The following is a 14535-nucleotide window of genomic DNA, read 5'->3' as shown; positions in this document are numbered from 1 at the left end:
ATATGAGAAAATCACAAATTTAATACAATTTATTTTGCACAACTAAATTTACAATTTTGTTTTCTTAAGTTTAAAATTGAGGGATGCAGGTCTTGAAAATACGCATAACTGTATAGGTATATCTAATTGTTTTATAAATTAATCTTTTTATACTTTACTTGATCAATATTTTAAATACACCAAATTCTGCAATTGATATCAATTATATATTTTTCAAATGCATTAATTATTTTTAAAATTGTTTGCCGTATAACTGACACCCTAGGGGCAACCATAAATCATAATAATTTATCATTAGCAGAATAAAATGAATAAACAATTTTTGAAAAGATAAATTTAATTATACGCAAACATTCCATTCCAAAATAATACATTAATATAGTAATATTATGATCTATTAGTTTAATTTTACATAGACAAACTAGGTAATATGGGAATTGGCAGCAAACATATGTATAGTTTATAGATAAGTACTACTGCTATAATATGGAAGATGAGAGGGGTATTTTCGTCGAAGGCTTTGTTTAAGGTATAATTGGATACATAGAAGGGAGCTTTGATGATTTGCCTCGGGGTTTTTAGGTTGGGATATCTGAAACATTTTAATATTTGATGGATTCGATGAGCTTTTATTAGACAAAAACTACATTGTGGAGAGACAAAGACTATAATGGATATTTGGATACACAGTTTTTCAATTTATAATTTAATTTGTTGAATGTGATATTGTGATATATAAAGTATAAAAACATGTACTTTGTCTTTTTCCAGTTCAAAACTATGACTTTTTAATACAAGTTTGAGTGGTTAATTATTAACACATTAATTTTGTCTCGATAATTTCATAAGCTAGGTTAACTTCAGTGTTTTAAAATGAAAAAAGTAGGTAAGTGAGAACATCTCTACTGTACATTAAGTGTCGAGTGATTCACTATTATATGTCTGCTAAATTTCAATTGAATGATATTATCATTGTATATAAAAAGCGATTTTGAGCGGGAAAGGTCTATTAGCCAATATCACCAAGTGATAATGTTTTTTTGAAATAGCTATATTCAAGTCATTTATTTTACTTTTAACATGATAGTAGATTTATATAATTTTTTCGAAAATATTGAATTAATTATATTATTATAATAATTAATATTATTAGTATTTAATTATTATAAAAATATATATTTATACCATATTACATCAACTTATTAATTATATAATTTAAAATACAATAACATCTTTCTAGTTTTTGTAAATACCGTAAAATAATAAAATTAGGTTCATAGTAACTATAAGTCTATAAATATATAATATTTTAACTAGATCAAACATTTTATTGTGTATAAACAAATTCATAATAATATAAAATATACAAGTTTAAGTTCCTCCAAATAATGTTTTTAAATAATAACAAAATAATTAACATATCGTTATTTATCGTTTAAATAACTACGAAAAATACATAATTATCTATGTATAATATTTTTAAATGTTATAGTTCTAATATATGAACTACTAATAAGGAATCTTGTATTATATTTTTAGAACTTACGAGCACTAAGACAATTTCTTATGAATCTCTTATTACAAAATACTTGGTAATGTTTTGCAATTTTGACGGATTACGCTAAATGCATACAAATAATTACATACATGTATTTTACAGTTTTTTTTTTATAAATATAAGAATATCTTTTGTGGGATCTTGTATTCTTGTATTAGATTTTCAAGTATTTCTACCAAGAAAATCATTTTAATCAACTAAAAAAAATTGAAAATGAATTATGCTTATTATAAAGCTCAAAAATAGCCAAAATATTTTGCAAATTTCATTGTAAATAGAAAACGATAATACACTGTTGGTTAAATTTCAAGTATCTACGGTTATTCGTTTTCGAGTTCGGAGTTACATAAAAAAAAATAACAAATATCGATTATGTCGTAAATTAAATTTACTTAGAAATTTCCGTTTTTTCTTAATTTTTTGTTTGTTTTTCCCAATTATAAAAATATGTACTACAAAACCACCTCCATTTTATCGACAACTTAACGTGTACTTATTCACACACTCTCAAAAAAAACATATCATGATAAAATCAATACATCCATCACTTCGCTCAGAATATACTCGTAAAACAGTCAGTCGAGTTCAATTAAAGACCACTTCGATTACAATATTTATATTATTTATGATTATTGTAATCGATTCTGAATTCTGATTGTGTTGAGTACCAGAGAGTAGAGACTGGAGTACTGACTAATGAGTATAGTGTAGTATAACTACTGGGCACTTGGTAGACTGTATCAATGAAAGCAATACGAATTATTCGTTTCGGTATTATTTATTTACATAAAATTTACAATTGTGACGTATTGTCGAATTACCTATATTACACATATTGTGGCACTTACGTTTGCACAAATCTTCTCTTGTTCAAATATAATACACCGAAGACTTTTAGTACACAAAGTAGGTACTTTGCTAATATCATTGATTATAAATACAAATATTAATTATAAATCATAATCAGTGGTTTATATACACATTACACACAGTGGCTCAGTGCCCAAGAGGGTTGTTGTGATGCGGTGGTGGGTGCCGACTGCCGAGTAGGTATTGGGTAGGTACCTATTCAAGTGTTTTATATTATTTGTATTCAACGGATGTAATAAAATAATAGTTTGGATCACAGAATTTAGATAACAGGTAATTATTACAAATTTACAAACGCAGATTTCGATATTTTAGTCCAAGTTTTATCGACTAATGAGTTTGCACCGCCACTGATCACTGGACTAAAATGCATAGATAATATATTAATATGTACATCATAACAATATTGTCAGTATTGCATTACTATAATTCAGATACATGGGTGTTAACTGTTGACTATTAAGTGTATTAAACAAAGATTAATAGTCCTTATATATATAAAAGAACAGGCCATTTTTATGTACCTATTTTGTGACGACACTATTTAACTTTTTTCCAATTTTTTTTCACTGAGTTGTTCCAAATACCTGTCTGAGTGTCGTCACGTCGCCCGATCTTCAAAATTTTGATTTTAAAGGGTTGAAATCGGTGAAAATAAATTTTTACGTGTAATTTGTATATCTATATTCATGTAATAATAACAATAGCAGTCGGCCGATATCTGGAATACGGTACGGCACGGCGTCCCGAGGGTTTCCAGAGGTACCTGCAACCTGACCTTTTTTTTGTATGTGTATTTTATCGGCGTGTAGATATGAATCGTTCCGATGCGTAAAACACCGGTCACCGATTAGCTCAATTATATAAATTATAAAATAAATGTTTTTCGTCTTTAAAACACAACAATGTGTGTTGATTTAAGAATTTCATTTTGAGAAAGCAAAAACTGCACACGGGCGAAGCCGGGTAATTCAGCTAGTGATATTATATAATACGTGATTCGTGAAATAAGTAAGTTATAGGACAATTGGATATTATAAGACACATAATAGGCACATTAACGTGGCCGTCGTAAATCGCACAATAACAAATAACAATAACAATAACGATAACAATACAAAATAACCGCACATCGATAAGCGCGCTGACGGGCTGTTATCACGATAACGACGACGTATGATATCACTGCGTTATCATAATAAGCACCTACACAATAATAATAATAATATTTAATAACACGTCCGTCTTGTGAGTGCCGCAGTAGTCGTATGTGGCTGTGGGCTTTGCCGAGGCTACGGCGGTGTTACTATGTGTCACCCATCTCCTCCTCGCAGACGTGTAATAAAAATATGTTCGTCGTTTCTTCTTCCCCACCACCCGTCCGCCGACGACAGCAACAGCATCGCCGCTTCCGTTATTCAACCGCAACGTGAGTCGTTCCAGAAATAAACATCATCGAACACCACTCGTACCGCAGAGACGCCGTCGTCATGTACCTACACCTGCGCGCACGCACTCGCACACATATGTAGGCACCTATACACACGGTACGTACACCGTGCCGACACGTACGTCCTAGATCGTCGTCGTCGTCGTCGTCGTCGTTCGTTCGTTCGTGCGCCTTCTCGCGTTTTTACGGCATTCGATCGCGTTTTGGTTTTTTTCACGAGGGCTGCCGGAACAGGGATGTCGTCGTGAACGCTCGATTCCGTTCGATGGACCGAAGTTTGGTCGCCGAAAGGTGAACGGAACGAAACTCGGTCGTAACTGCAGTACACGAGAGACACCGAGCTATGTCTGTTATCATCAACCTTCTGTATGATGCAAGATGTACGTATTACGACGGTCTGTCCGCACGTTATTATAACGGGTGTAGTTTGTGTGTTTGCTAATGAACGACTTGGTCGTTGACGGCGTTTTCAGAATGACACGAAGGACTCGGCCGATTATCGTTATGAAGCGACCGAAACGGTGAGGAACATTTTGAAAAGGCAGCTGCTCACCACCGATTTGTTCCAACAGACGTTTTTGACCACCATACTCTCTGCGTTAGATAATCACACCGTCAACAATAACAGTACGTTGTGTACGCGTTTAATCGTTGAATAATCGCCTGTAACGTTTGTAATCTTTTAATTTTTCTTTAATGTTAGGCGTTATCAATACGTGGTTGGACACGCTACTTGATTTCATCGAATTCTTACCTGTTGACTGTTTACAAAGAGAGGTGACATATTGAAAAAGTGTATTTTCTCAATGATATTTTTTTCTAATATTTTATCAATGTTGTTAGATTTTACCATTTGCTATTGAGAGAAGTGATCTTTCCAGGCCCGAATCATTGCGTTTAATAAGTTGTAGGATTTTTGGATCTCTTGCCCCTAAACTAAATGCATATATGTAAGTTACCTATTTGAATTCTTGATTTTTCCTATAATATTGCTTTATAAATTTATTTTGTGATTTTAGTATTAAACGTGAAATATGGCCATGCATTTTATCACTTTGTCAAGATGAAAGTGTTCTAGTAAGAAAGACAGTTTGCCAAGAGCTAAGTAAAGTAAGCGCATTTCTTAAAGACAATACAGAAAATTCAAAAGACTGTATTTTGCTGCCAGCAATTGTGGATTTAGCTAATAATGCTGATTATGGTGTCAAAGTTGCTCTGCTCGATGTCATAGTAGACATAATACCATGTTTTCCCAGGGAAATAATTGTCACCGTTGTGGTGCCAATGGTTAAAAAACTAATTGACACAGATTTTAATAAAAGTAATTTCCTAGTGGTGGCAGTTGCCAAGAATTTCGGAGTCATTTGTAAAGCCCTTAAAGGTAAGAGATATTTTTATTTTTAAAATGTATGTAAACAAAGTTATAAATATTTTTAATTACATTTGTAATAAAGATTATTTACAAACAAAATACAAAACTTTCACTGAAAATTAAGTATGCAATATACTTTATAATTGTGTTGTATATGTTAAAGTGCGTTTTCTTAATAAGTCTTAAATAATGGATATTTGTTTATCACCATTTTAATATGTTGTATGAATTTATGATTACTTAAAAATGTACATTTAATAACTTAAAAGTCCTAAGTTTTTGAATTTTCTACAATCTACTTATTATTATTTTTTAAAACATTTATATTTTAATCCAAAAATGGGAAATAGCGTATTGAATTTAACTTTTACGTAAGAAACCTATGACCATTGACTTTGACAAAAAAATAAATTTAATGAAAAAAATTTTTTATTATTTTAAATACACTTGTCATATAATTTGTTGTTTGTTGAACATCAATAAAGAAGAAGAATTAATTACTTAAATAATTTTTTCTCACCTAATTAACCTATTTATAAATAACTGTTAACAAATATTGAAATATATATTGTTTTTTGAAGTTTTTAATACTAAAAATTGATAAAATTATTTTATTAATAACCTTGTTTTTATGATAATAATTATATTGTCTTTTATAGATTATTTAAGTTTTGAAGATGTATCTTGGTTTGTCAATAAATATACAGATTTATTGAAATTTGATTGTAAAACTGAGTATAGTAATAATGTAAGTTACAATTTTTTATTATTATTATTATTCATACTTATAACACAATATATTGTATTTTAAATCAGTATTAGGTATTATATTGATCATTTTTGAAGGTAATTTAATCTCTTTAACTGCTGTAAGGGGTATTTTAATTTTATAAATGTAATTTGTATATCATACTTAGTGTTGAAGTAAAAAATGTGTTAAATGTTAAATTAACTATACTGAGTAATAAATAAGCTACCCACAATATAATACAATATTTGGGAGCTAATTAATTTAATTCAATTTTAAAATACTTGTAAATACTAAAAATTATTTCAAATATAAGTATAAGTATTTAATTTAATCACTTATATACTTATTTACTTCAACAGGATCATATTATTTGTGATAAGCCATATTTGACTATTCAAAAACTCTGTGCTATCAGTCTTACAGAAATCATACTTTTAAGTTCATCAGACAAGGGTAATACAACTTTGTTAATTTATCTTATCAATCATTTGGTTGATTTGGTCTCAGAAGATTATGTAGAGATAAGAATAGCTTTGGTTGATATTATCAAAGAAGTGAGTAGTTTATTTAGATAAACTTTCTTCTTTTCTTATAATTGAAATTGCTATTGCAGTATTTATATATATATTTTTTTTAGATTTTGGTATCTTTAAATGATAAAGTAGTATTGATTTCTTCAGTGTTAATGAAAATGTTGTCAGAGAGAGACATAAAAGTTTTAAAAGTAATGATTCCTAATTTAAGCTTTATGATTACGAAAATGGTAAATAGAAATATAATTAAATAAATGTATATTACATTTACTACACTAATTATAAACTAACTAGTAATTTTATTTTAAAGAAATATCAAGAACAAGTTTTAAAATCACTGATGCTCTTAGAAGAATATTTATTTGCCCAATACAACTGGAGACTGTATGCAGAGTTTTTGCACCAGGTAATGGTTTTACCTACATGCTACACATCTGACCAAGTATTTTATGTTGGAAAAGTAATGCTCAATCGATTGGAATGTGTTGTAAGTATATATTTATTATTTTATCTGTGTATTTTCAATAACTCATGTATTTTTATTTATTTTTTAAAGAGACAAAAACCAATTAGAGAAGCTGTTTGTACGTTGCTATTGACAATTTTACGTTATAATTTAGATGAAAGCCAAAGAACACTACTACGTGAACATCTCATTGATCGTAATTTTCTAAATACGCTATTTTATTATCTTATAATTTTATATACCAGCGGTTCACAAATTTTTTGGTTGTGCTCACCACAAATTAAAAAAAAAAAAATCTTTATGACACTAATAGCATACCTATATACATAAAGATATAAGAATACAAGTGTAAAGTGTTAATGAAGAAAAAAAACTTTATTGAACCTAATTACAAGTTGAATAATTTTATGAGATTTTTGACATTGCATGTCCCTTATGAGAGAGTCAATATCTAGATTAAAACTGGATTGTGTTAACTTTATTGCGTTAATTGTGTAATATTATGTTATGGTCGACGGCCCAGTCCCACCCTACCTGCTGCCCATAGATTGGGAACCGTTGGTATTTTACATAATAATAATTAAAAATTTACAATTTAATTAATGAAAATAAATAGCCAATAGTTTTATTTTAATGTGTTATAAGATGTAAAGTTCATTTTTAGTGGTTAATAGTTAATACAGAATGATTACAAGGTGTTTATTTTGTTATGAATCACTCATTATTTCAAAATTTGTTAACATTTTTGAAAATATTTTTTCATAATTTCCATTTCAAATAAAACAACACTAAACATTTTTTTTTATTATTATATGAAAAGTGGATGAGTAGCTTTTGAGTTTTATGTATATAAAGTTTAGGCGAGCATAGTATTAGACTAATATTTTATGGAGCATCCCTGTTCATTTAAATTTTAAATATTTATAACTCATAAACTATTCGTCCTAATCACGATTGAAATGTATCAAAATACTCTGAAAAATATTTTGCTTTAGAATATGAAATTAAAAATATATATTGTCAATCAATAAAGTAAAAATTTAAATATAATGATGTATATTTTTTTAAATAATGTTGTTTTATTTTGACTGGAAGTTTTCAGTTCACAAGTAAAACATCATCATTGTACCTCATGTATGAACTAATTTGACCAAGATTGAATATAGCACTTGATATATTTTTGAACGAGGTTCAGACTATTCTCATAACTTTCCTGATATCTCTAAGAACAATCTATAAAGCTTACCTAGATATATTAGGTCATTTTTGAGTCGATAATTTATAAACTTAAGGAGTAAGGACACCAAATTTTGTTGTATGTTTAAACAAAAAACTTAAAAATTTAATATTCTGCTTTTTTTTAAAAAAAAAAATCCTTGTTTGCTAAGCACAGTGTGAGTCAAATGTGCCCAATTTTTCCCCCTTTACACGAAAACAAAGAATTATCCTAGTTTAGTGATCCAAAATAAAATTCATATGAGTACTACTCCAATACCATCCCATAATAATTGAAAGAATAAGCTTAACAGTCCCAACTCTCAAGGAATTTATTTATGTACATTTTATTAAAATAGTCAATAGATCTGGTAGTTTCTGAAATTAGCACATTAATGTATACAAATTCTTCAGCTTTATAATATTTAAATATACATAAATTATTTCAAAAAGTATAAATATGCATTAACTACTTGTAAATTTCTTGAATTTAAATATATTTTATTTTGTTTATTGTCACGGCTTACATATTTTTTTTTCAGGTACGGTTCAAAATCCAAATTTCTACAAAAGATCATTTTACATATTTATTTGTCAAGAAGCTTTGAATATATTTTCCACAGCATATTTTAAAAAACACTTTTTCTTGCCTTTACTTACTTTAGCAGGTATATAATTTATTATTATTATTGCAATAATGTAAATTTTAAACCATATGGGTATTAAATAGACTGTTTTGGATGTTTTAGTTTTATAATAATTACTTTAGTTAATATAAAATTTATGTTTAGTACAATATTTAGAATGTACACTTTGCAAACTGCTAAGTTTAAATCTATTATGACATAAAAAAGTTGTTTGTATTATACAAAATCATTATTTTTAATGATATGTGATTTACAACCAATAGGTATATGACTTTAGTATCTTTAAACTGTTAATCTAATTACTGTGTTAAAATTACTAATCAATATAAATGAACAATTATTAAATTTCATGATCAATAATCAAAATGTATTGTTAGCAATATTAGAGACTACAAAATATAATTAAAAATTTATCTGAATGCTTGGAAAAAAATAACATGAAATTCCCATTAGACTGCCATTTTGTAAAGAAGGGCTTTAGTTTCTTTTGCAACTTTAGGAATGTTCTAGCAGTCTACAGTACATTATTTATGTGTGAACTTATATAACATTCTTGTTTGCCTTAAAATAACAACACAATGTAAATGTTAGACCTGATTGTGTAATTTTATTATTTTTCTTTGCTATTAACAGTGTATGATTAATTAATGAGCTAGACATTTTAATGGAATAATTAATTTTCTAATTATAACTTATATTTTGTTATTTATTTCAGATGATAAGGTTGCAAATGTTAGATATAGCTTATGTAATATAATGTCCAACATAGTAAATATATTTAAGATATCGACTGAAAAACCTTTAGTTGATAAATTGATTGATACTATAAACAAACTTTTAATTGATGGAGATCGAACTGTCCAAGAACAACGTCCACTTTTAGAATATTGCAATACTACAATTGGTCACATATTACGGGTAATTATATTGATTTGTTTAACTTAAAATATATTTAATATTGTAGTCTTCATAATATAACAGTTTTAGTGAGACTAGTGACAATAATAAAATACGTATTAGAAGGAATTAGAAACTGAATAGTATAGAATAAATGTATTGAAGATATCTTTGTAATAGTATCTAGTAAAGGTTGAAAAGTGATTCTAGTTAAAGTACTTATATCAATTTATGGTATTTTATTCAAATATGACATTTGTATAAGTTTGGTTAGGAATATTGGATGGTTTAGTCTTCATCATTATTGATAATCTATTATTATTAATAAAAAAAGATTAATAAACTATCATACTACAATCTAAAATAATGTATAATAATTATTCAATAATGCGATAGTGGTATTTTATTTTGTGACCATTAATATTTTTTAAGAGGATGTTGGCACATTATTTGTTTTCTCTCTAATTTATCTATAGCACAGTAAATTTGTATTCAGAAGAACCAATTCTTGTTTTGTTGTTTAGTATACCAAAAATAATATAATTTTTAGGGCAAGAAAATGTCTGAATACACAGAAACTGATGAAGATATAATCAAATTTAGTGAAGAATCTCGTTTATTGCTTTTGAAATCAACTGAACGTATTCAATTGGACAATGGTGGTGTGTTCTTAAGAAGTTTAATTGAAGAAAAGATGTTTACGAGCCAAATAGATGAATGTGAGTAATTTTAAGACAAACTTTTTAATTATAATTTATAATGTTCATTTATTGGATTTTTTTTACACAGGTTCAAGAACATCAAATGAAGATGATGAAGTTACTTTGGTTGGTAAAAAGTCATTGTAAGTTTATAAAATATTAAATTAATATGTTTAGTTGTAATTATTTTTTATTAAATAAAATATGCAATTATATTGTATAGTATCTATTATATCTTAGTTAATTTTATTTGATTAAATGTGGTTACCAAAGTTAGTACATTTAAAATATTTAATTAGCTTATTTAGATAAAAAAAAATTTATTTATTTTTAAAAAATAGTTAGATAAAAATACAATTGTATTACTATTCTCTTCATTCAACAAATAGGATTGTTATGGTTAATTATTACAATATTTATCAGAAAAGTTTTTAAATTTTTGGTAAGGTATGTATGGCTATTTGAAAATTTAAGAAGGATTTAATGAACATATCAGGTTGTGTGTAATATTGAATTATAGCTTAAAAATTGGTATAAAATTATATTATACTATTGTATTTTATTATTATCTTATTATTCTTATTATATTTTTAGTATGTTGGAATCTGAGTTCATCAAAGACACTGGTGTTTCTATTAATAAAATGATGGAACATTCTTCGAAAATACCTACACCTGTACATCAAATAGTTATTGATCCACAAAATGGTAGATCACTTAAAGAACAAAAAGTATCTCATTTGCCAGTTAAAAAAGATAGAACACTCTCACCGGCATATCGATTACAAAAGAGACATGAAAGTAGTGAACATGTGGTAACTCGCTCAACAAATATTGCCAAGAGAAATGCCAATTTCCGTGGAAAAAGACTTAGTGTTCCTGTGATGTCTTGCATCAATGTTGATATAAAGAAAGATGCAAATGGTAACCTTGTAAAGTTTGCAGCAAAAAGACCACAATCTTGTTATGTAGATGAAAATCAAATTGTTTTGTCAGAAATAAAAACTGAAAAATCGTTGTCTGATGAATCATTAGATAAGAATTCTAAAAATAAACCTTTAAGTCGTCTTCCAATAAGGTATTTAAAAATGAAAATGTTTATATTTATTTAAATTAATTTTATTGATTTAACTTAAAATGTATTTAATATTAATTGTTTTATCATTTCAGAAAATCGCAAGGTAAATAAAAATAAAAAATACAGTTTTCCATTAAGTTATAAAACGAAACCAATGATCTTATGCCAAATTGAAATATTTTAACTGTGATAAATTCAGTATACGCACAACAAATTATATTGTAGGTACTAAACAGTTTTAATTTTAAACATATGTTTTAACTTTTAATTACCTTACATATCATAAGTTAGATGAATCTAAGTATAATTTTATTACCTTTTACAGTATTAAAAACATTTAGATGAGCTAATATATTCGTAGTTAATTTAAAAGTGTAATGTTTTCATGAAACAATTACTTTCTTGTTTTTATATTTTGATTCTGATATATTAAATATATAAGCCTAATTTTACCTAAAGTTATATTTTTGTTAAAATTAGTTTGTAATTATTTTTTAATAAGCGCACATTGTGGTTTGTTATATTGTCTTTTACTACTAATACAACAATAAACATTGTACAGTACAACCTTGATTAATCACTCCTCAATTAACTGCAACTAATCGTGCATTTAAGTAAAATCTTATCTCCTTATATGCTAGCTGGTTTATCCGAAACTTTCTGGAAATATTAACTAGATAAATGATATATACATTTTATGTATGATATTAAATCAGTGTATCTTTGTACTAAAAATTCAGTTGATCATAATTATTAAAAAAATAATAAATAATACAAATGTTCTATGTTTAAAAAGGTTTTCTTCTTGTTAAGCCGTATTTGATTATCCATCAAGGTTTCTGGCCTGGCTTGAGACTAACAATTAATAGAGGTTCTACTGTACAAGTATAATTAAAAAAAATATATATTTAGAACAAAAAAAAAATGGAGTTTAAAATCAGATATTGAAAATATTTATAATTAGTTTATAATCAGCTGACAAAACCTTAATTTTATTTTATAACAATGTCATTGTGTCCATTTTCTACAGTAGTGTTTCCCAAACTTTTTCATCTTATGGCGCTCTTTTGGAACTGAATTTTTCTCATAACAATTTTTTTTAGATAAAATAATGAATAGAATATTTTAAATTTATTTTTGGATAGCATAAGGATTAGTATTGCGGCGCTGCTACGCATATTTTGGGAATCGCTGATCTATAGAGTTAAAACCTTTCTATAAACTGAAATCTAAGTATCTTATACATCGTTCACTGTAAAACTTTAACTGAGGATTTAAAAAATATATTGTAAAATCAAAATTTTAACTGTTTAAATAAATATTTGTTTTAACCAATATTTCATGGCCATGATTATTATACTTAATTTAGGTCATTAGATTGTTAAAACTGGTTTTTTAAGCTTCTGGTATTAATTGTGATTGCAGTGTAATTTGGTAAACTGGTTTTTAAATCCTGAAATTGAATAATAAAAAAATTCCATAAGATTTTTGCAAGTGTATACAGTATTACAGTACATAAAAGACAAAAATAATAAATTCTAATTTTGCATCTTATTGTTAGAATATTTAGGTATTAATAATTCTTACCATTATATTGAACATTATACTCGTTAAATATATAAATAAATAATAATGTAAATTTAAATGACTAATTAAATATAAGTTGTTAAATGTTTACAAATTTAATTATTTTTATAGTGTGTATTTAAACATTTTAGAATTATAATTTGAGTAGAGAAGATATTAGCTTATCTTAGACAGGTTTATTCACTATACAATATTAAAATTGTTATTGTTATATATATATGTATAGGAAATTGGTACTATATAACAATTTTGATGACAAAGTATATTATAATTTATTTTTAATTTTGAATACAATTTTGGTATAACATGTGTAGAAATCATCATATTCATTCATTTCATGAGTTGTAGCTTAATTATTATAACCATTCTTATTTGGTTGAAAATTATACCTAATTATTGATAACTATTAATAATAATTTTAGCACTATTATTTCTTTAAAATTGATAAAATATATGTTTTATACAGATTAATGATCTATACAAAATTTAATTTTTATTGAAAGCTAGCATTGTCGATGAAAAAATATATGTTATATTTATGATGGAATATGATTAAAGAATAAATTATTGGTATTATAATGTCAAAATATTTTTCTGAATTGTATGTATTTGAAAATAAAGACTGTTTATTAAATATTTAAATTTTTAAGTGAGATTTAGTACCTTTTTCTAAGATATGTATATGATATGTTCATGTGGTACCTCTGAACTTTGATGACACATTTTGATAGAATAAGCAATCTTATTATATGTTTGAAGTTTGAACTATTCCCTTTGTATTTTTATAATTGTAAAATCAAATTATTTGTGCAATTTTTCATATTATTTATACCTAGTTATAGTTTAATTATATGTTTAAAAATTATTTAATTTATAGTAGTAACAAAATTGTAACCATATTAAGTAACAAATTATTTATTTTATAGTAAAAACCATAATATTGTTAGCACTGGAAGAGTTTTGAAAAATGCTGTTATGTTGATTAAAAAAAAATATATTGTAATTGTTTTATATTTATTGTTTTGATTTTGGTTTGTTAAAGAATTTTGTGGTTTTTATTGTATATTTACTTAAAGAGAAAAACTCATATTATACTTTTGTTTATATATATTATTTAATTTGTTCTTGTCATAAATTAGTGTTTACTATAAGCTTGGGGGATACATTTTTATGTTTGGGATTGTTTATTTTATGAAACATGAAAAAATAAACAAATGAGTTATTTCTGTCTCACGCAAGCATAATAATATATAGTAAATATTCTAATCAAATTTATTCTAAAAAAATGTATTTATTGTTAATATTAGAGCAATTTTACTCCTTGAAAAATTTGTAGTTTTATTTAGAGTATGCTTAAGCAAATAGTTTTTATTTTAATATGAGTTATAAGTATTTAAATATTTTATTTTTC

The 14535-nt window shown here is 26.1% G+C and overlaps 1 protein-coding gene across 3 annotated transcripts; it reads left to right on the top strand.

The window, feature by feature from the left end:
• Positions 1-3670: 3670 nt before the first annotated feature.
• LOC113549577 (serine/threonine-protein phosphatase 4 regulatory subunit 4-like) lies at positions 3671-13222 on the top strand. 3 transcript variants are annotated; one of them, XM_026950949.1, is made up of 17 exons: positions 3671-4258; positions 4352-4514; positions 4582-4655; positions 4722-4828; positions 4898-5259; positions 5910-5998; positions 6361-6555; positions 6639-6764; positions 6845-7021; positions 7091-7196; positions 8758-8883; positions 9578-9780; positions 10310-10478; positions 10549-10603; positions 11055-11537; positions 11630-11640; positions 12963-13141. In XM_026950949.1, the coding sequence occupies exons 1-17, from the start codon at positions 4247-4249 to the stop codon at positions 12965-12967; spliced, it is 2463 nt and encodes an 820-aa protein (XP_026806750.1). In that variant the 5' UTR covers positions 3671-4246; the 3' UTR covers positions 12968-13141. The 3 variants fall into 3 exon arrangements, with proteins under 3 accessions (XP_026806750.1, XP_026806751.1, XP_026806749.1); XM_026950950.1 differs by having other exon boundaries at positions 4352-4505; positions 11630-13222; XM_026950948.1 differs by having other exon boundaries at positions 11630-13222.
• Positions 13223-14535: the final 1313 nt, after the last annotated feature.

The sequence above is a fragment of the Rhopalosiphum maidis genome, chromosome 1 (genome assembly GCF_003676215.2).
Source record: "Rhopalosiphum maidis isolate BTI-1 chromosome 1, ASM367621v3, whole genome shotgun sequence".
Taxonomy (NCBI): Eukaryota; Metazoa; Arthropoda; class Insecta; order Hemiptera; family Aphididae; genus Rhopalosiphum; species Rhopalosiphum maidis.
The sequence above is the reverse complement of the archived record's forward strand: the minus strand, read 5'-3'. Positions and strand labels throughout refer to the sequence as shown.

Coding starts and splice junctions, on each gene's coding strand:
- LOC113549577 (XM_026950948.1), top strand. Junction 7,197..8,757: donor ACGTGAACATCTCATTGATC/GTAATTTTCTAA, acceptor TTTTTTTTTCAG/GTACGGTTCAAAATCCAAAT. Junction 10,604..11,054: donor TTGGTTGGTAAAAAGTCATT/GTAAGTTTATAA, acceptor TTATATTTTTAG/TATGTTGGAATCTGAGTTCA.